This window comes from Phragmites australis, chromosome 2, assembly GCF_958298935.1.
Source record: "Phragmites australis chromosome 2, lpPhrAust1.1, whole genome shotgun sequence".
Classification (NCBI taxonomy): domain Eukaryota; kingdom Viridiplantae; phylum Streptophyta; class Magnoliopsida; order Poales; family Poaceae; genus Phragmites; species Phragmites australis.
In genome coordinates, this window is record NC_084922.1 from 1,803,110 (window position 1) to 1,825,119 (window position 22,010).

At 45.5% G+C, this 22,010-nt stretch overlaps 1 protein-coding gene and 2 long non-coding RNA genes across 7 annotated transcripts; 2 read left to right on the forward strand and 1 right to left on the reverse strand.

The window, feature by feature from the left end:
* Positions 1 to 6,716: 6,716 nt before the first annotated feature.
* Positions 6,717 to 9,310, forward strand: LOC133893054 (cytochrome P450 710A1-like). Its single transcript, XM_062334028.1, has one exon. It carries the CDS (start codon positions 7,155 to 7,157, stop codon positions 8,685 to 8,687), a length of 1,533 nt encoding a protein of 510 aa, XP_062190012.1. The 5' UTR covers positions 6,717 to 7,154; the 3' UTR covers positions 8,688 to 9,310.
* A 3,755-nt stretch (positions 9,311 to 13,065) lies between these two features.
* Positions 13,066 to 14,776, forward strand: LOC133893063 (uncharacterized). Of its 3 annotated transcripts, XR_009904438.1 has the most exons (5): positions 13,066 to 13,328; positions 13,495 to 13,548; positions 13,621 to 13,727; positions 13,814 to 13,913; positions 14,001 to 14,776. It is a non-coding gene; the product is annotated as an uncharacterized LOC133893063 (long non-coding RNA). The 3 variants fall into 3 exon arrangements; XR_009904437.1 differs by having other exon boundaries at positions 13,066 to 13,548; XR_009904436.1 differs by having other exon boundaries at positions 13,066 to 13,727.
* Positions 14,777 to 19,221: 4,445 nt separating this feature from the next.
* On the reverse strand, positions 19,222 to 21,570 carry LOC133893077 (uncharacterized). 3 transcript variants are annotated; one of them, XR_009904442.1, is made up of 5 exons: positions 21,308 to 21,570; positions 21,088 to 21,141; positions 20,909 to 21,015; positions 20,723 to 20,822; positions 19,222 to 20,635 (listed from the first exon to the last, which is right to left on the reverse strand). It is a non-coding gene; the product is annotated as an uncharacterized LOC133893077 (long non-coding RNA). The 3 variants fall into 3 exon arrangements; XR_009904440.1 differs by having other exon boundaries at positions 21,088 to 21,570; XR_009904439.1 differs by having other exon boundaries at positions 20,909 to 21,570.
* Between the last annotated feature and the right edge of the window lie 440 nt (positions 21,571 to 22,010).

Sequence of the window (22,010 nt, forward strand, 5' to 3'; positions counted from 1 at the left end):
TCTTGATGGTTCTGTAGGTCGGTGTTTTCATTTTGTGTTTTCGAATCCCGACCGATACCGTCATTTTCCCGATCGAATTGGTTCGTTTTCGACCATCCGATTATGTCCGATCGTTTTTGTTTTTTCCCGTTCCCGCCTATCCCGTTTTCTTTCCTGTCCGGCAGAGAAAATATAAAAGTGAAAACGGTTAGAGAGTTTTCCCAACCGTTTCCGTCCGTTTTCATCCCTACCTAGACGTGGGCTACATGTATGTGATCGGGGGCTTGAAGTCTCTCGCTGCTCTCCGGAGCTCGCTTCTCTCGAGTCGCGAGAGAGTTGGGGTCTTGGGGATCGTGTCCTGTCGGGGCAACTCCGAGCAGGCGCGGCCGCGGGTGGGGAGACGGGACGGGAGGCGGTGGGCAGCCAGACCGTTGGCCCGGCCCGGCCCGCCTACTTTGTTCTTGGATCGTGGTATGGGCTGTCCTTTGCGTTCGAGTGTGTCGGCTACCTACCGACCTCAATCGGCTATTCTTTCGACTCAAATCGGCCTTTCCCAATTCGACCCACCATTTCCCCACCTCCATGTGATTTGTTTGGTTGTCCGCATCCAGTTTTATAGGGTTATATTGAATAAATAGTTTAAAATTAAATAGATTAAGTAAAATTATATGTATTAAAAAGAAAATTGTTTGGTTAGTTACGTGGGTTGTGTATAAGTTTCTACTTGATTTGATTGAATCTGAGATCGTATGAACGGACGGAAGAATTGAGATTGTGATTAATTACTCGTATAAAAATAATTTTATGACGCTAATAAGTGAAACCATCTGTATAAACGGTTGTAAATTATGCATTATTAGACTAAGCTACGGAGTAAAGCTCAAATCAAATTTCACTTCTAAGTTAAAGATAATACCATATATTTAAATCAATGGACCAGATTATAACAGTGAATATAAACATTTAAGTTTTGTTTTGAGATTCTATGTATTCGCTGACCCAAGATTAAAAAAAAAGATGGGAAAAACCGAACACACTCTACTGTATAATTCAACCTCGACAGGAGGAACACGAGAGGATGGCTGAGCCGACGGGAACGACGAGATAGGCGAGGAATCCAGCCGGTGAGGTTCATGCTCTGAAGCCCTACGCGGTCGAACAACTGAAGCCCTAGCGTCAACACAGCTCCAACGCTACCGCCGCTGTACCGCTAGCCGGCGCCGGGGCAGACGACGCCGATGAGCCTCTTCGACGAGCCAAGTTCCCATCGTGCTAAGCTGGTTGTCCATGACCGCATGGGCTGCTGTCTGAACAGTGCACGCACACTATTCAGTATTCATTCATGATGGTCGTTCTGTTTGGATTCGCTGAGTATGAGTAAATAAATAAGCAGCACATGGGTTACTGCGTTGTTTGCTCGATCTCGCGCGCGCGGCGCATGCCGCCCCTTTGATTTGATCACGTGCTGGTAGCTACACACAATATATACTGCCATACCCATGCTGTTCTAGATCGAACTCGTTGTCACAAAACGAATGCCGAGCAGTCGAGAACATTGCACACAGCTCCGGTCTCCGGAGTTGTCGATGAACACGGGGCGAGGTCTGAGTCGTCTGACGGAGACAGGACGACCTTGGCGAGCATGGCCTTGCCGCGGAGCTCCAGTGAGCCGTGCCGCGGCAGCAAGAAAGTCCTCTGACGGCAGATCTTGGCAGGCAGCGGATAGGCCTTTGCCGACGCGAGACTTGAGGAGCTCGCCGTCGATGATTCATGCCGAGTACGCGCGCGTAGCAACAGCGAGAGGTCGCGCTTGAGGTCACGACGGCGATTCCGGCGAGGATGCCAGTGACGAGAGGCACCCCAACCGCCTGACGTGCTCGGATGAGAATGGCGGAATACCGATCACCGTAGGGTAGAATTCCCCTTCTCTCCCTTCCAAACAAGAGTAAGATAATCGTGTCTGCATTTTAGTTAGTCGACTCAAGTCTCAAAGTAGATCATCTAAGTTTTGTTGGAGTACACATGAGCAGCAGCAGGTTTACGTACGTGAGCATGCATGTACATGCAGTGTGCGGCGAACAAGCACCGTACCGGTGGTAAGCGCATGCGCGAAGTGGAATCTGAATATTTTGGTGATCGTGGCTGGGCGGCAGCAAATGGCCGGGATCGATCGGTCTAGCTGGATTTGCAGGCTAAGCGCTAATTGTTTAGTTACTAAGTAACTCACCCCAACGAATCCTGTCGATCCTAACCCCGTAACAGTTAACACCATGCGTGATGCGTGCACCCTTCTCTCTCGCGCGCCCATATCTCATCCATCGCTGACTCGCCGTACGTCCGCCGGGAACTGGCAACCTCGGCGCTCATGAATGCGGAGCACTTCTGTAGCATTGAAAGTGACAACAAGAACAGGGTAAATAATGTCTCAATAATTTTTTTCGAAATTGATAGTTTTTTCTTTTCAACCACCTAACGCACCTTTAAAAAGAGAATCATAGCAGAACGAAACACAAATATGCAGCGAAAAACTACATCAACCTAGAAAGTTCGGAGACTCCAAAGATGTGACCGGAGAGTTTGGAGATTTCAAGAAAGATCAAAAACCAAATTTGAAGATTTAATAAAGGTGGGTCTAATGATTGTAATCGAACACTAGATTCCACAGGAAATCAATACATGACTTATCCCCATATAAAGATTGAATCTTGAGGAAAGATCACTTAAGAACCTAGAGATGAATACCGGGTGAAGAAGATCTTCAAGATGATGGTGTAAAGGCAAAAGAATTCAAGACTCTATCACATATGCATGTGTATGTGATTTTTATACTTTTAGCATTAAAAAAATAACTTCCGAAGGTGTTAAAATTTCAGCTAAAAAGAAAAACAAAAATTAACACTAAAAAGGAAAAACTTACACACAAGACGAGGGAGCAATAGAGGGAAACTAGAATGAAGAAAATTCAAACATATGTAATAAAATAAACTTAATTACTCAAAGAGGTCAGCCATATTTTAGAATGATTATAAATATTTCCTCTAAAAAATCTCACATATTACATAGGCTAAGCACTCATTCTCCTCACTTCTAAAATCCTAAGACAATGCTCTCGTATGCGTGGCACAAGAGGCTCAAATAGCTAGTTCAAAGTTCTCTCTAGTTATATCTCTCTATTTATAGGTATAAAAAACTTGACCCCTAAGTTTCCTAGCTTTTTTCCAAAATACCTCTTTCATATAGTACATTTCTATCTACCATCAAGGATATTTTGGTTCATTTTCTTCTAAATTCAACAGACGACCGTGACGTCTTCATGACTTAGCTTCACCTCGACGTAAGCTTCGCGATGTTACAACGTACTCCTCCAGTCCTCCCACGATTTTGAGACCAAACCGCGAAACCCTCTGCACGCTTCTCAAAGTGTGACACACCACTTGCTTACACATTAAGCAAGCGCTCTGATGTCGACGTGTGTACTCCGTCTTGTGATCATGACCACTGGCAAGTCTCTCTCGCTATCGATCCCTCGGGCAGCTTTGTCACTTACACTAGCATCACTTTCGCTTGACTTTATCAACACGTCGTCTCCATCCATCTTTTAAGCCTTGCTTGACCTCCACGTTCACCACTAGAAGCACCATTGGCTCTGTCCGGCCTCCTTAATCATCCAGTACCAAGCACCCCACTTATCCCCGATCACTCGCTGTCGATCGCCAAGTTGCATCCATCAACTGCAAACTATGAGACAAGCAAACACATATCTCTAACTTCATCTACAGTTAATCCATAACCAAAATGCTCAATTGAAAATTCAAATCAACTCAAAGCACATTCCAATTGAAATTAAAATTCTGCTCAACTGTGGACTCTCTAAAGAAAAGAGCGGATACTCCAAAAAATACGAACTCTCCGGGAAAATGTGTAGACTCTCCGTACATCCCAATTCAGTTCAAAACTGTGAACTATTTAAAGAATTTTGCAGACTTCCGTAAAAGTACGGACTCTCAGAGAAAATGTACGGACACTCTGTACATCTCAGTTTACTTCAAAACTATGAACTATTCGAAGAATTTTACGGACTATCCGCACAACCTAAACAATTCAAAACTTAACAAACCAATTAACAAATTTACCGATCACCCGTCACATAGCATCTTGATCACGGCGATAAGCACACAAGTCCTCTGTCGGATTCAGCACCTTTGCATGGCACTGATGGTAGCATGATCGAGCACAGTAGAGCATCCGCGCTGCGTTTGGACGCGTCACGATTCACGCATCTCACATGCAAGCCTGCTGTCGCCCTCATGGGCCATGTCACAGGCCACACCTCGAATCTTATGCACGTTATTACGGAGTACTGTAACTAAGCTGGCGTGGTCAAGGCTGAAGTATTCCCTGACGATTGAGGACTCTGGTCAGCGTAAGTTACTACAGTTGAATAAACTACAGCGTCGTACAGAAAAACAGCAGCCTAGCTATGGCTCTGAATCGTTGCACCACATGTGGCGCCATCGCATCATGGTCGAACGGATCGAGCGCGCTAAGTACATCAGGTGATGCCAAATTGCCAACTTCTTTCTCGAGTGTGGTACAAAGCTACCTCGATCGATACTCTGACGTGCTGGATCCTTTTGTTCTTTTGCTTCAAATCAAAGCTTGCTAGCTCAGCTGATGTTCCCAGTTGCCGACCTTGGATATATTTTTCCTCACAAAGAATGTGAAGCATACAGTAGTTACGTCGAGGTCCTTCCGGGCTTCAGGCTTGTGCATCAGGGTCGACACAGATCCGCGTCCCGGCTCACTTGCCGCAAATGGATCTTGTGGCAGCCGTGCAAAGGCCGGCAACCGTGCAAATGGATCTTGTGGCAACCGTGCAAAGGCCGGCAACCGTGCAAATGGATCGCCTCGGCCAGTCCACCGGACCCGGCGTCGGAATTCCACATTGGAGGACTCGACCTGAATCGGTGGCCGCACCGCGCGCGCAGGCGCAGCAGAGCTCTGCAGCGGGTCCTTGCAGGCCCCGGCGTTGATGCGTGTGCTTCGTTGGAACTACCGACGATACAGTACAATGGTGGAGCTCGCCTTGGTGCGTGTGTCACTCGCGCACAGGTGCAGCCGCACAGATGGTGGGAGCCAAGCCGATTGGTGTTTCTTTTGTCCAGCTCGGTCGCTTCAACCAGCAGCCGCAGCCAGCGCCCCAGGTTTAGACTATCCGCCCCCCGACCTGTATCCAGCCGGATGCCATCCTCGAGGAGTCCTTTCCCCGATGCGGAATTCTTTAAGGTTATTTCTTTCGTAATTAGATTCTCTCTTTTCTTCACATTTTTTTTAAAAAAACTACTAAAAATAAGAGAAAATAAAAAAAATAAGAATGAGAAGGTAAATGACATGAAATAAAGAGAATATAGCCCGAGATGGTCTTAATTCTGTTTGGTTAGACTGAGATTTTTAGTTTTTGGTTTTTGTGACTTTCAGTTTTTCGCTTTTGATATTTTGCTATTGATTTTTATAATAAATTTTTAGTTTCTCAACATATTAAAAGTTGAAAAAACTCATCTCAACCAGCTTCTTAATTTTTAGTTTATTTTCTCATAAGTTAGTTATTTAGCTTTCTAAAAATAGCTCACAGCTAGATTGTTTGGTTCGACTTCTAGCTTCTAACGACCATAAGCTGAACCAGATAGACTATCAAGTTAGTCGTTCGGAACCAGAGATTTTGATGAAATTTCACGAATTTTAGAAATTTTATAGAGAATAAAATATCTAATTTTGAAATTTTCTTTTGCTAACACGTGAGATTCATATAGCGGAGGACGTAAAATGACCGAAATTTCAATAAAACTTGACAAATTTTGGTAAATTCGCCAGTAAACAAAAAATATGTAAAATAAAATTAAAATCCCTGGCAAGACTGGAATCTCTGTCCCAAATTAAGCTAATCAAGGAATCATGTTCAAACTATATCTATGAAGCTTGAAACGGCTGTGTCTTTTTCTAGAAGAACGGAAGTCGAACAAAGTCATACTCCTTTGTAGCTTGAGTACGTAGTACGGAAATTGACCTTCTCTTTCATTTTGTTGCATTGACTTTTCACCCGAGCCGCCACTCTGGAACGTTGGACTAGTTTCACATGGAGAAGAACGTTCTTCTCCGTCCGTCAAAGTCACGTAGCACAGTCATGGCAAAGCTACCTCACTCATATTTACTCTACGTTACTTTGAATAATATGTATATTGCTTGATGTAACCATTATTTTAGCGGCTTGTGAATAGGCGGATATCGGGATGCAGGCGCGTGATAGAAGCATGCTTGCCGGTGTGTGAGCGTAAAAAAACCTGGTAGTAGTAGCATTTTCGGAAACATTTTGAAGAAAAAAGAAGAGAAAAGGTCCTGGCCTATCGGTGGAGGACACAGATCCTCTGCATTAATGACGATTAATGCAGATGATTACTGTTTATACAGTAATATGAGTCTGCTGCTACAGTTCTCTGCATTAATTAATCACTGTTTACTGAGGATTACTGTAGCTACAGGTTTTGGTTCTACAGTACCACAGATCTGTACTGTAGCACCAGGTAATGTAGCGTTACTGTAGCGGTTGATCCAATCCATCCATCTCTAAATCAACAGCTGTGGAGTGCTCTTAATGCACTCCACTGTAGCTCTCTGCAACTGCAGAGGATCCGTGTCCATTGTGGACCTTGGGGTTTCCGAATTCTCAGCGCTAGGGTAGTTAGCTTCATCCGTTCCATCCCTGTCGCTAGCAATTCTCAGCGCTAGGGTAGGTAACCTGGGATTGTTTCCCTTTCCAATTCTGTGTAAGAAATTCCTATCCGCAACCGCAAGGCTTTCAGCCCCCGTGCGGCCGTGCGCCTCCGTCCTCTCCTCCCCCCGCTCCCCTTCAATCCCGCGCAGGGCAGCCATCAGCCAATCCGTCACGGCCGTGCCAGGCGAAAAGGCCGCCTCCTTTCTCTTTCCCAGCCTGCCTTTGACCACAGATTCCCGCTCCAACCTTCCCTTCCAGCCCCGTCCCACGCATGACATAAATATACCTTCTTTTGACGTCCATTGGCGTCGAAGGGAGAGACGAGCTTGAGCTCCCCGCGAGCCTCTGCCCCGGGGAAACCTGTAGTAGCAGCGGCTGCTAGGGCCGCGGGTTGTGGTTCGTCGCAATGGCGGCGGAGTCGCTGTCCGGTTTCTTGGACATCCGAGCGGCGGCGCCGTTCTTGGTAGCGGCGATGGCGTTCTACTTCCTGGTGGAGCAGTTGTCCTACCACCGCAAGAAGGGCCCCCTGCCTGGCCCGCCGCTCGTCATGCCGTTCCTCGGGAGCGTCGCGCACATGCTCCGCGACCCGACGGGGTTCTGGGACGGCCAGGCGGCGCGCGCCAGGAAGTCCGGGATGGGGCTCGCCGCGGATTTCTTGGTCGGGCGGTTCATCGTCTTCATCCGGGACAGCGAGCTGTCCCACCGCGTTTTCGCCAACGTCCGCCCCGACGCGTTCCACCTCATCGGCCACCCCTTCGGGAACAAGCTCTTCGGCGACCACAACCTCATCTACATGTTCGGCGAGGACCACAAGGACCTGCGCCGCCGGATTGCGCCCAACTTCACGCCGCGCGCGCTCTCCACCTACGCCGCAATCCAGCAGCGCGTCATCCTCTCCCACCTTCGGAGGTGGCTCGACCAGAGCGCCGCCGAGGGCGGGAAGGCCTTTCCGATACGGGTGCCCTGCCGCGACATGAACCTGGAGACCTCGCAGACGGTGTTCGTGGGGCCGTACCTCACCAAGGAGGCGAGGCAGCAGTTCGAAAGGGACTACAACCTCTTCAACGTCGGGCTCATGGCGATGCCCGTGGACCTGCCCGGGTTCGCGTTCCGGCGCGCTAGACAGGGCGTGGCGCGGCTGGTGCGCACGCTCAGGGAGTGCGCGCGGGAGAGCAAGGCGCGCATGCGCGCCGGCGCCGAGCCTGAGTGCCTGGTGGATTACTGGATGCAGCATACGGTGCGGGAGATCGACGAGGCGGCTGCGGCGGGCCATCCGCCGCCGGCACACACCGACGACGAGGAGATCGGGGGCTTCCTGTTCGACTTCCTCTTCGCGGCGCAGGACGCGTCCACCTCCTCCCTCTGCTGGGCCGTGACCGCGCTGGACTCCCACCCGGACGTGGTCGCCCGCGTGCGGGCCGAGGTGTCCGAGGTCTGGTCGCCGGACTCGGGCGGGCCCATCACCGCGGAGCAGCTCCTGGCGATGAAGTACACCCAGGCAGTTGCGCGCGAGGTGGTCCGGTACCGCCCGCCCGCGACGCTGGTGCCGCACATCGCGGGCGAGCCGTTCCAGCTGACGGAGTGGTACACGGTGCCCAAGGGCGCCATCGTGTTCCCGTCGGTGTACGAGTCGTCGTTCCAGGGGTTCCCGGACGCCGACGCGTTCGACCCGGAGCGGTTCTTCTCGGAGGCGCGCCGGGAGGACGTGGCGTTCAAGCGCAACTTCCTGGCGTTCGGCGCCGGCGCGCACCAGTGCGTGGGGCAGCGGTACGCGTTGAACCACCTGGCGCTGTTCTTGGCGCTGTTCGTATCGGTGGTGGACTTCAAGCGGGACAGGACGGAGGGGTGCGACGATCCGGTGTACATGCCGACGATCGTGCCCAAGGACGGCTGCGCCGTGTACCTGAAGCAGCGCTGCGCCAAGTTCCCATCTTTCTGAGCTGGTTCTTCTTGTCCTCTTGCTCTTGCCACACTCTCTCTGTTCACTGCAGCTTCTTCTCCATTTTCTTTTGATTTCTTGGCGGGGTAGGTCGTGTCTCCGTGATGCGTGGTGATTTGTAGGTTCTGGTGTTCGCGTGCTTGTGTGTTTCGCCTGCTCTTGCAGGGGGGTGGTCCATTCAATTATTTCGTTGGCAATTTGGTTTGGTTGGTTTGGGACTGTAGCTCTGATGCCTCGGGGTCCCAGGGGAGTAGGAGATATGAATATTACAAGTGGGTTGGTGACTGCAGTCTGCAATGTGTGGTGTCCTGGTACTGGTTGGTGAGTCGATCAGAACTGCTCATATCTGCAATGAATTTCGTCGATTGTTTTCGCTAAAAAAGGTCTATGAATAGTGTACGTACCCATGGTTCGTTTATGGTGGTCTTTCTGTTTGGATTCGATGAGTATGGAACTATGGATATGAGTACTAGCATGCACACTGCCAGTTACTACTGCACATGCATCGCCATCGCAATATGCTTTCTTTCTTTTTTCTTCTTTGCCTCCCAGGGCATCCACATTGTTTAAAGGCCGCACAGCCTTTAAGTCGGTGTCCAACAGTGGCTCTATGCACGTTTAGTGTCTTTTAAGGTTATCTTCAGCAGTTATCTTAAATTTTAATACTATTATAACATTCTCTATTACTATTATAGCATCTCTTATTTTTTATTACTATTATAACATCTCTTATTTTTTATCTCCAGCAGCTACTTATTTTCTATCTTCTACTCCTCTTTTTTTCTCTCTGGACCGCTGACAGCCTCTATGAACAGTACTGTAGGCCCGCAGATTCGTTTCGTTTTCTCTCTTCCGCAGTACTGTAGCGATGCTGTAGCACCCGGATACCGATACTTCCGAAGTTGCTACAGTGCCGCAAGTACTATAGCAACCGGATTTTCAAAATACCGATTCTACTGGAGATGGTCTAATTCCGTCTAAAAAGGGTGGATTTTTGTACATGTCCATTCCATCATTTCTCTCTCTGACACAGGGCCAACCGCCCAACAACCTTAGAGGCAGCCTCCGAACTAGTCTCTCTCCTCTCCTATGGGAGGTTGGAAAATGGCTCCCTAATCGTAGTCGATCTTAAGCCACTTCTTCTTCGAATGAAATGGAATATCGCAACTCTTGCTTTGGGGGCAATTATTTCTGATTATTCTTTTTTACATGGAGAAAGTATTTCTTGTGCATTTTTTAGCCGATTATAAATATTAGGATTCCACCATGCGCAACTCTGTTTCCATCTAAATACACCAACACTGCAGAATTCTGGAAATAGATCAAGCTCCTTGGTAAAGGGTGTACGTTAGACCCCATCTGAAATGCGATAGTTATGGTCTGCACTGAAACTGTTTCTATCAAGATCTGTCCAGCTTGGATCCCTGCTGCACCGCAGAATGCAGAGCATGACCGGAAGCCTGCTTCTGCTTCAGCTAGGCATTGCTCCCGCTGTTCCCTGTATATCCACCATCCGTTTTCCGGCATCTCTCGTAGCCAGGTTCATAAATTTGGAAGATCTCTAAAAACTACAATAACCGAGCGAATACCGTCGCATTTTCGAACCTGCTACGGCAACTCTACAGCCAAGAGCCGTCGATAACTTTCATCACAGACTTGCAGAAAAAGCATGTGGCTGGCCGTCCCGCTGGTCCATGTGTCCAGGAGCTTTTCATGCCACAATCAACAGTTGACCAATCATCATTTGATGATATTTCCCGTAATGCTAGGTGCACAGTGTTCGATCTGCCCAGATGAAATGGTTGAAGCCATCATGGGAGCGCAACAGTGCCAGTGACTCAGTTTGGCACGGCAATGGGGCTCGCTCCAGCTCCCTCCTTCCCTCTGCATGCCCGCCGCGCTCACGGCTTCACGCAAACCTGTCGCGCCCTTGCTGTCCTCGATGGGATCCGTTGTCCGTCCCCGAAACATGCGCCGCTGGCTGGCTCGCCGATCGGTAGGGAACGTTGCGGCCCGGCGCGTGCGCATTTTGCCGTGCGCCCACCACCGAAACGTCCAGATCCCCGCGGCCGGCCGTAGCCGTGGGATCGTGTTCCGTCGTCTCCCGCCGAGCCTCATCAGCTTCGCTTCGCGTCCAAGGAGCCCACGTTCTAGGCGCGCGGAACAGCGAATAAGCGAAGAAATACGCGACAAATCAGACAAGAAACAGCTCTCCTCTTCCATCCCAAGAAACAAGCTGAAGACACGATGATGCTCGCCAAAGGCTAAGGAGCTGATGGTGTTCCAAGCTGAAGCAATCATCGATGGAGTGCAGTTGCTGTTTTTAGTGCTGTTGGCACTCGGTCCGGAGATGGTTTTTTATCTGAAACTTGGTGTGGTAGATACCGGTCTAATAGGTTAGGAGTCGTTATACTTGGATTGTGGTTTCTGGCCTTGGACGTACGGTCTATTTTGGCTAATCGGCAGCCCTCGGTGCTGCTTCTCAGACGTCAGATGTATAGATCCTTCTGTTTGCGCACTCTTTTGTTGTAAGTATTGCGAACTGATTGATGGGGATAGTTGTAATTTCGTTACATTCGTGTAATGAAATCAGAGGTTAATCCCGTTCTGGAAAAAAAAAATCGACGAGGAAATACACCAACTTATCCGGTCGGGCAGCTCTCGTCGCCGCGGTCAATGAGGCACGCGAATGGGGGCTGATGCCTGCCTCTGCAAACTGGTCATCCAAGTCCGTCAGGGTCTATTTGGTTTTCCGTATGATTCTAATCTAGCTTATTTGAGTGAGCAGACTTTTTGAGTTAGGTTATGTGTATATAGTGCTATTTATTTAGTTGGTTGTATATGTTTATCCTAATAAAAAAGAGATTGTGTTAGGTTGTATGAGATTGAAATAAAAAATAAATGTTAATATGATGTTTATTTTATATAAGTACATTCTATAGTATTTAAATTATCATATTAAGCCTTAATCTAATTTAAAATATACTAATATAAGTTAATACTCACTAATTATACGTTAATACCTCGTTAGCTGAGTCAAGCCGAGGAAAAACATAAATCATTTCAAATTGAGCTCAACCAGCCCAGGGAGAAACACAAATCGTCTTAAATTGCGTTTCAGCGGGCCTAGCTGGAACGATCCGACTGCACAACTAGGGCTTGGCCCAAGCATTCGACCAGACAATCAAATAATCTATACATAGTCTAAATTTGGTCACATTTGAGCTCTGTGGAGCTATCCACGTCAACTATTAATTTTGAACCGTCGAATCTGAACACCAGCTGATGATAACCGTTCGATCTGGAGCTCGCTGGCTCGTCGCTCGGCTCCTTCCAGAATACGCCCCGTCGGAGCCTTCCAGAGACCTCCATCTTCCTTCTTACGCTTCAAGAACTCCGTCCTGCCCGACCTCTGCGCACCTCGCCGCTGGTACCACCCCCACCCACTCCGTCGGTCACCATACGCCGTCATGATGAACTGCGTCAAGTCCGCTCTTCTCTCCGGCCACCACCCTCGTCACCTCACCGCGACGGCGGCCCCGCAGCAGCGGGCTCAATCACCCGGTCGATCGTCGGACTATGACCCCATAAGATTCGGGCTAAACCCAACCCGAGCCCATATAGCATTGCTGGTCTGTCCCTGATGCGGAGATGTCCGCCTCGCATCCCGGCGGCCGTCGCTCATCGCGGCACCGGCGTCACGGCCGCTGCTGCGGCCCCCACCGAAGACCTCGTCCGCCAACACAACCGCTCCCTCGCGGCGCTCCTCCGCCGCTGCCGCTTTGCCGCCGCCCGGCGCCTCTTCAACGCGCTCCTCTCCGCCGCCGCAGCGACGTCCGCGCAGCGCGTGACTTCTTCGATGCCATGCCCGTCCGCGACGCCGTCTCGTGGAACACGCTCCTCGCCACGTACGCACGCTCGCTGCACCCGGACCACCTCGCCGCCATGTGCCGCCTGTTCGACGAAATGCCCCAGCGCGACACCATCACGTGGAATACCCTCCTCGGCGCTTGCGCTCGCCGAGGGCTCATGGACGATGCCCAGAAGCTGTTCGCCGAGGATTCTTTGATAGGACGCCAGAGCATGGAACCATCACGTGGAATACAATGATATCTGGTTATGAGCAAAAAGGGGACTATGATGGTGTAATCAAGCTATTTCAAAGGATGCTAGAAGTTGGTAAGAGGCCTGATCGGCACACTTTCTCTTCAGTTCTAGCAGCATGTGCTTCACTTGCTATGTTGCGCCTTGGAGCTCAGCTCCACCAACTTATTGAGAAGTCATGTCTGCCAGATATCGCAATCAGCAATGCACTTATAACAATGTACTCCAGATATGTCAAACTAACCAATGCGAATGTCATCTTCAATCTGATGCGTACACAAAAAGATTTGGTTTCTTGGAATGCACTGATAGGAGGTTATTAGCACCACAGCCGTGCTACAGGGGCCTTACAGCTATTCGAGGAGATTAGGAGTGTCAAGGTTATGCCAACTCACATAACTTTCATTTCTCTCCTGAGTGCATGTGGAAATGCTGGTTCTTTTTTTTTTTTTTTGTCACTGACGGAACTGAAGGTTTATATTCTCAACCCTTTGCTAAACATGGAGACTTGGAGAGCAGGAGAGCAGAAGTAGACAAGTAAGAAGCAGCTTAGGCTGGCTGTTTCATAAGGCAAACCTCATTTCATAGCGCTGTTATTTTTAGGCCCCTTGTATTTACAAAACAACCTCTTTTGTAAAACTATTCATGAACACTTAACTAAGCAGAAGCAAAGACTTACTATGGTTTTTCTTAACTTAATTAGGCGTCTGCAATGGGCGGGCAAGAGGCCAATGTGGTCACTGACAATATTCTGAAGGTACATGCAACTTTGAGCTACAGCCTACAATAATTTCAGATTGAATTACTCTAATCTGTGGTTACTATATAGACATCACTTGCTTCAGATATTAGAACTAGAGATATGTGCAGACACGATGGTAGGGGTTGAGATGCTGAGGGACATCTCTAGTGGACAACAAAAGCGTGTTACAACCGGTAAAAAAGGCAATCTTTTTTCAGTTCAAAAATATTGGCTTTACGTAAGAGCGTTGTGAATGATTTTCTTTGGATGCATCTTGCAGGTGAGAGCGCTTTTGATGGTCGAAATATCAACTGGGCTTGACTGCTCCATTACATTCCAGATTGTGAACTCGCTCAGGCAATCCATCACTTTTGTACCAGGTTCTTAATGCTGAAGAACAAAACTACCATTTTACTTACTGATTTTTCTTTATCCTATGCAACTTAATATCATGTTAAATTTCACAGGTAGCCACTTAGTAAATGTGTAACATCAGCTGATAACAATGTGCTAGGGAAAGAAAAATGAAGGCACAACTACACGATCTCTGCTTTTGAGCTACTACAGACCGACGACTATACAATCAATGTGCATATCATTCCTCGTGCAGAGGTATAACCTATTTTTGCTTCTCAAAACATAACATGTCTATTCAGTTTATGCATCTTAACTAGGTGAGATTTCTTCTCTCAAGCTCTGATTTGTTGACAAATTCTGGTCTTAATCGTTGCCACTATTTTAATACTTATTCTTAACATTCCCTTGCATCGCGGTTCATGAGTTTCAGGCTTTCACCTGTGTTAGTAAAAACTAAAAAGGCAAATGGTTTGTACCTTGCACAGGTTTATATACATGTAAGGAAAACAAACATACTCAACAGGTAATCCATGTGCATAACTACATCTACCTCTTGGCCTATGCATTTGATGGTTAATCCGAATTAAGTTTCTTGCATAACACCTGAACATAGGAGTGTTGTTCCATTAAGCCGATCAGAATCAGTTCCTACCCACAATCTGAATTATTTAATGATCGATTAGAAACCCTCTCCTCACAATCTGAATTCTTAGAAGTAGCCTATTTCCTTCTATTTTGATGCTGAGATCGATCCAACATGTTACAAACTTAGTGACGACGAGATTGAGAAAAGAATAAACTTGCCTCCATCACTGAGGCAGACAATACCAATTTCTTAATGAAGACAAAATTTAATGAGGTGATAGATTCATGCAAAGATATTACTCAGAGGGAGGGATCTGTAGTTTGATGTCAGTTTGATCATTATTTGCGATCAACAATTGAGATTGTACAAGATTGAGTATACCTTATTTTAAATAGCTTTTACAATGCTAATTTTGAACTTGTCAGTATTAAATTTGTTTTACACAAACAAAAAGTTCCTGTTAAATAAGTCAGACCAAACTGACTTATTGCTACTTTGCCAACTATAATTAAGTGTGTAATGTATTTTGACCTATATATGTGATGTAATATGTATATTTAACTCGGTTTGTAATATATTTCTAACTTGGAGCCGATATATGTGATGCGTACACACAGCATTAGTACTCCCTCCGGTCATAAATACTTGTCGCTTTGATCAAGATCCAGTCAAACATTTAAAATTTTGACCGTCAATAGCTTCCAGAATATTTAGTTTGAAAACATAAAAATTATATGTGCAAATTTGTCTTGATAAATACTTTCATAATATTATATTTTTATTGGATCAAACTCAAACTGATTAATTTTGTTGAAAACCTAAAGTGTATCTATTTTGAAGTGCCATTCCAGCAGCAATAAATTCATGTATACACATGCCGTTGTTCATGTATCTTTAGCAACGGGTCAATATTGCGCGCCAACGGCGTGCAACTTTTCTAGTATGTTCCAAAAGTTCTCCAACTCAATAATCAAAGACTCGTACAATTGCTTGAATCGGGCACATCACCGGAAAGCAACGTTCTGGCTTCCAGCAGTAGGGATGGCAACAGGTCACAGTGGGAATGGAGTGGAACAAGAACTTACCCGATCCGAAACTTGAAATGTGAAATCTGATTCGGACCCAAAAATACAGTCGAGGTGCAAAACAAACCCGCCCTGGCCTCGACGTGCGTCCAGCTATGGTGGGTGAGCTCGAGCTACTTGAGGATGAACATCTCGTAGGAGCAGGCGAAGATGACAGGAGCCTCAGTGGCTACTGTGGCACGACGGTCGCCTACTGGGCCATGGCGGGAGGGGTATGCCACAGACGGGTAGATAACAGGGGCCTCGGTGGCCACCTGCTGGACCGTGGCGGAGGTTGTTAGCACGTAGATCTACGCGGTGTAGGCGACACGATCACCAACGGGTAGGTGACCGGGGTCTTGGTGACTGCTGCTGTACGACGGTCGGTGATGCATAGAGCTGTGGGGTTTTACTGGGACAGTGGGGCTGGGGTTTGTGAGAGGAGACAGCTCAGGCCTAAGGGTCATACGGACCGAAGGGCTAAAATGTATTGGTAACGCTGTATGGTAATGAGACGTTGGGTAATAGAGAATTTTTTATTATTATTTTAAAAAATACACGATTATTTTAAAAAATTGCAGATCTATGTTACTGTCGCCCGTTGGATAGGTAAGACCAAAATATTGCCCTTCCAATGAACAACACATTTAAAAAAATAAATATGTCGCCCATTCAATAGGCGATACCTTTAAAAAAATAAAAAATATTACGTTCTATTACTCTCAAAATTCGAAATAATATTGAAATAGTTATAATTTTTTTTAAAAAAATGTATATCGTAGAAGATACTATGATCTAGTAAAAAAATCAGACAAAATTATAATTTATACTATAATGAAAAGTAAAAAAGACAAAATTTATATTTCATTTTAATACTTATATTTAACTTAAAATGTCATATATTTTAAAACAGGAGGAGTACTCTATGAGCCTACGGATCGAGTCGAGCCAAACCATGCTGGTTGCCAGCATCACCAGTCCGGGTGCCTCGTCCATCACTGGATAGGCGGTGCGGTTTGATGAGGTCCTTTGTTTTGCCGCGCCGCCGCCGCCAAAACGTCAGGAGATTCGCGCGGGGACGGCCGTATCGGCACGCATTATTGGGTGGCACTTCCGCACGTAGTACCGTGCGTGCTAACGTACTATGTCGCGTGTACGACGTTGGGATTATATTCGTCACAGCTCGTATAAGTGTTGAAAATATCAGCAATTTTAGGTTTATTTTAATCTATAAATAAATCATAAATTCAAACACATAAACTAATACAATCATATAGCAGGAATTACTCTACTCGTATATGTAACAACGATACACAAATATCTTCTATAGAGTGAGAATTAGCGGTAGAAAATTGGACTAGATTTTTGACGGATATTCACACAAGTGCCACGCGCACTCTATCCCGCCCTACTTAGGGCCGCCATCCTAGCCCACCCAACAGAGCGCGGCGAGCATGCACGTGTATTATTTCTAGTCATTCTATCCACATATACGAATAAGGTGAAAAACACAAATCTATTTAAGTTAATCTTATTCTACCTCTACTTAGCAACATGAGACTAAAAAGATACATACCCATGTTGCATGGTTGAGCCTTTAAGATTTTTAGAAATTATAAATGAGCTTGTTACGTATACCCATATAAGATTTTTAGAAATTATATTCCTCGATCTTAACTGCAACGTCTTTGATCAATTAGTTTCACCGCTGACAATGCATTCGTCTCGCCTGACTTTGCGTGCATGCTCGTGATATTTCCGTTTCTTTTTTCAGACCTTCAATATAGTAAGTGCTCGTACTTCAATTTTTCCATGGTGTGTAGTGGACGGCGCACTCGATCTGAAACTGCACGGTCGAGCTAGATCTTCCTTGTTAGAATGTGGTGACTTTTTTTAATAGCAGGATTTATTTTCATGACTTTTATTAGAGGCAAAGTCGTACGAGACAAAAATTCAAACCCGCGACCGACTCGGTTCCTCCCTGAGACTTCGACACTGGGTTGTGAGCCCCTTCGCGGAGGCTGCTGCACTATCACGGAGGTAGCTGTCGTACGGACAAACGAGGATGTGGCGGACGCGCAAGGAAGGAGCATAGGACAGGAAGATCAAGGATACAAGGTGCACGGAACGTAACACTGCACACGGCAAACGGCACATGCACGCACGGCACGGCATGGCAGTTGCACGAGTGATCGTTTCAACGTGACCGACTGGCTCTGCTCAAAACTCCGGGGCAGTTGCCTGAGACCAACACGTAAAGCAAGCAGGCTCCCGGTCCCGGCTTGCCGCAGATGACTCGCCATCAGACGACGCCTCGTGATCATATCGATCAGTTGAGACCTATGGAGGCACCCGCGGATGCAAGCTACAACTCTAACCCAACTCGAATCAGCCTCCAGCCTGATGGCTCCGTTAGTCCATTTTTTCCACCGAATCCGTTGCCATCGGATCTTAAATCCGCAGGACGTGACCCACTGCTATCCTTATCCAGCAGGCCGGATTGAATCGGAGCCATTCTTTTGGGGTATGGCCGCGGGCGCGGGTGTACCCTACTTACTTACCTTTTTTTTAAAGAGCTGTAGCACTTTCAGACGACGATAGACTACTATTTGTATAAATCATAGTATCAGAAATCTATTTATTTAAATATTAATTATAAAGAATATAAAAATAAAAGAACTCTAATCTAGACCAACAATGAAAGCATGCGATCGAGATGTTACGTGTTGAGTTGGGCCGCCATTTTTTTCTTTAACGAACTTGTGCCAGCCGAATTGAATCTGTTGCCAGCCTCCGTACATCACGAGTTGCGGCTTTGGCTCAGCATGTTAGGGGCTCAGCTCGATCGATCTCGGCTTCGGCTTGCAAAATTATCGAGACGAGATAGCTTTTATACTGCAGTACTTCTTTTGTCTCAAAATAAATAACGTTTTAATATTTTTTATAATATTTAAAATACATAACGTTCTATAATTTTAAGATAATTTTAGCTTAAAATTTTTAATTTTATCTCTTCCATTAGGTACTCAAGATAATTATCTTCTCAACGCAAATCTTATTTTTAATATAATAAATAATATTAAAAATAAGATAATTATTTTATCTTTTATTTTAATATTTATATTTAATTTAAAATGTCATATATTTTAAACACAGAGGAGTACTCTATGAGCCTACGGATCGAGTCGAGCCAAACTGTGCTGGCTGCCAGCATCACTAGTCCGGGTGCCTCGTCCATCAATGGATTGATGACTTCCGTTGTTTTGCCGCGCCGCCGCCGCCAAAACGTCAGGAGATTCGCGCGGGGACGGCCGTATCGGCACGCATTATTGGGTGGCACTTTCGTACGTGCTAACTACTATGGCCCTGTTTGTTTCAGCTTCGGATTCTGGCTTTCAGCTTTTATAATCCGAAGCTAAAACAAACAGGCAGCTTTTGTTTATAGCTTTTTAAAATCTGCTGGTTGGATTGTGATAATCTGAGAAGTTGGTTTTTCTCAGCTTTTGATAGATTGTGAAAGTCCATTTTACTAAACTGTCCATTAAATTTTTTTAGAATCTACAGTCTAAAAGTTTTTCACAATCCAGCTTTTAACAATCCAGCTTTTATAAGCTGCTTTTCAGAATCTCTAGCTGAAACAAACAGGCCCTATGTCGCGTGTACGACGTTGGGATTATACTAGAAAAGTTGCACGCCGTTGGCGCGCAATATTGACCCGTTGCTAAAGATACATGAACAACGGCATGTGTATACATGAATTTATTGCTGCTGGAATGGCACTTCAAAATAGATACACTTTAGGTTTTCAACAAAATTAATCAGTTTGAGTTTGATCCAATAAAAATATAATATTATGAAAGTATTTATCAAGACAAATTTGCACATATAATTTTTATGTTTTCAAACTAAATATTCTGGAAGCTATTGACGGTCAAAATTTTAAATGTTTGACTGGATCTTGATCAAAGCGACAAGTATTTATGACCGGAGGGAGTACTAATGCTGTGTGTACGCATCACATATATCGGCTCCAAGTTAGAAATATATTACAAACCGAGTTAAATATACATATTACATCACATATATAGGTCAAAATACATTACACACTTAATTATAGTTGGCAAAGTAGCAATAAGTCAGTTTGGTCTGACTTATTTAACAGGAACTTTTTGTTTGTGTAAAACAAATTTAATACTGACAAGTTCAAAATTAGCATTGTAAAAGCTATTTAAAATAAGGTATACTCAATCTTGTACAATCTCAATTGTTGATCGCAAATAATGATCAAACTGACATCAAACTACAGATCCCTCCCTCTGAGTAATATCCTTGCATGAATCTATCACCTCATTAAATTTTGTCTTCATTAAGAAATTGGTATTGTCTGCCTCAGTGATGGAGGCAAGTTTATTCTTTTCTCAATCTCGTCGTCACTAAGTTTGTAACATGTTGGATCGATCTCAGCATCAAAATAGAAGGAAATAGGCTACTTCTAAGAATTCAGATTGTGAGGAGAGGGTTTCTAATCGATCATTAAATAATTCAGATTGTGGGTAGGAACTGATTCTGATCGGCTTAATGGAACAACACTCCTATGTTCAGGTGTTATGCAAGAAACTTAATTCGGATTAACCATCAAATGCATAGGCCAAGAGGTAGATGTAGTTATGCACATGGATTACCTGTTGAGTATGTTTGTTTTCCTTACATGTATATAAACCTGTGCAAGGTACAAACCATTTGCCTTTTTAGTTTTTACTAACACAGGTGAAAGCCTGAAACTCATGAACCGCGATGCAAGGGAATGTTAAGAATAAGTATTAAAATAGTGGCAACGATTAAGACCAGAATTTGTCAACAAATCAGAGCTTGAGAGAAGAAATCTCACCTAGTTAAGATGCATAAACTGAATAGACATGTTATGTTTTGAGAAGCAAAAATAGGTTATACCTCTGCACGAGGAATGATATGCACATTGATTGTATAGTCGTCGGTCTGTAGTAGCTCAAAAGCAGAGATCGTGTAGTTGTGCCTTCATTTTTCTTTCCCTAGCACATTGTTATCAGCTGATGTTACACATTTACTAAGTGGCTACCTGTGAAATTTAACATGATATTAAGTTGCATAGGATAAAGAAAAATCAGTAAGTAAAATGGTAGTTTTGTTCTTCAGCATTAAGAACCTGGTACAAAAGTGATGGATTGCCTGAGCGAGTTCACAATCTGGAATGTAATGGAGCAGTCAAGCCCAGTTGATATTTCGACCATCAAAAGCGCTCTCACCTGCAAGATGCATCCAAAGAAAATCATTCACAACGCTCTTACGTAAAGCCAATATTTTTGAACTGAAAAAAGATTGCCTTTTTTACCGGTTGTAACACGCTTTTGTTGTCCACTAGAGATGTCCCTCAGCATCTCAACCCCTACCATCGTGTCTGCACATATCTCTAGTTCTAATATCTGAAGCAAGTGATGTCTATATAGTAACCACAGATTAGAGTAATTCAATCTGAAATTATTGTAGGCTGTAGCTCAAAGTTGCATGTACCTTCAGAATATTGTCAGTGACCACATTGGCCTCTTGCCCGCCCATTGCAGACGCCTAATTAAGTTAAGAAAAACCATAGTAAGTCTTTGCTTCTGCTTAGTTAAGTGTTCATGAATAGTTTTACAAAAGAGGTTGTTTTGTAAATACAAGGGGCCTAAAAATAACAGCGCTATGAAATGAGGTTTGCCTTATGAAACAGCCAGCCTAAGCTGCTTCTTACTTGTCTACTTCTGCTCTCCTGCTCTCCAAGTCTCCATGTTTAGCAAAGGGTTGAGAATATAAACCTTCAGTTCCGTCAGTGACAAAAAAAAAAAAAAAGAACCAGCATTTCCACATGCACTCAGGAGAGAAATGAAAGTTATGTGAGTTGGCATAACCTTGACACTCCTAATCTCCTCGAATAGCTGTAAGGCCCCTGTAGCACGGCTGTGGTGCTAATAACCTCCTATCAGTGCATTCCAAGAAACCAAATCTTTTTGTGTACGCATCAGATTGAAGATGACATTCGCATTGGTTAGTTTGACATATCTGGAGTACATTGTTATAAGTGCATTGCTGATTGCGATATCTGGCAGACATGACTTCTCAATAAGTTGGTGGAGCTGAGCTCCAAGGCGCAACATAGCAAGTGAAGCACATGCTGCTAGAACTGAAGAGAAAGTGTGCCGATCAGGCCTCTTACCAACTTCTAGCATCCTTTGAAATAGCTTGATTACACCATCATAGTCCCCTTTTTGCTCATAACCAGATATCATTGTATTCCACGTGATGGTTCCATGCTCTGGCGTCCTATCAAAGAATCCTCGGCGAACAGCTTCTGGGCATCGTCCATGAGCCCTCGGCGAGCGCAAGCGCCGAGGAGGGTATTCCACGTGATGGTGTCGCGCTGGGGCATTTCGTCGAACAGGCGGCACATGGCGGCG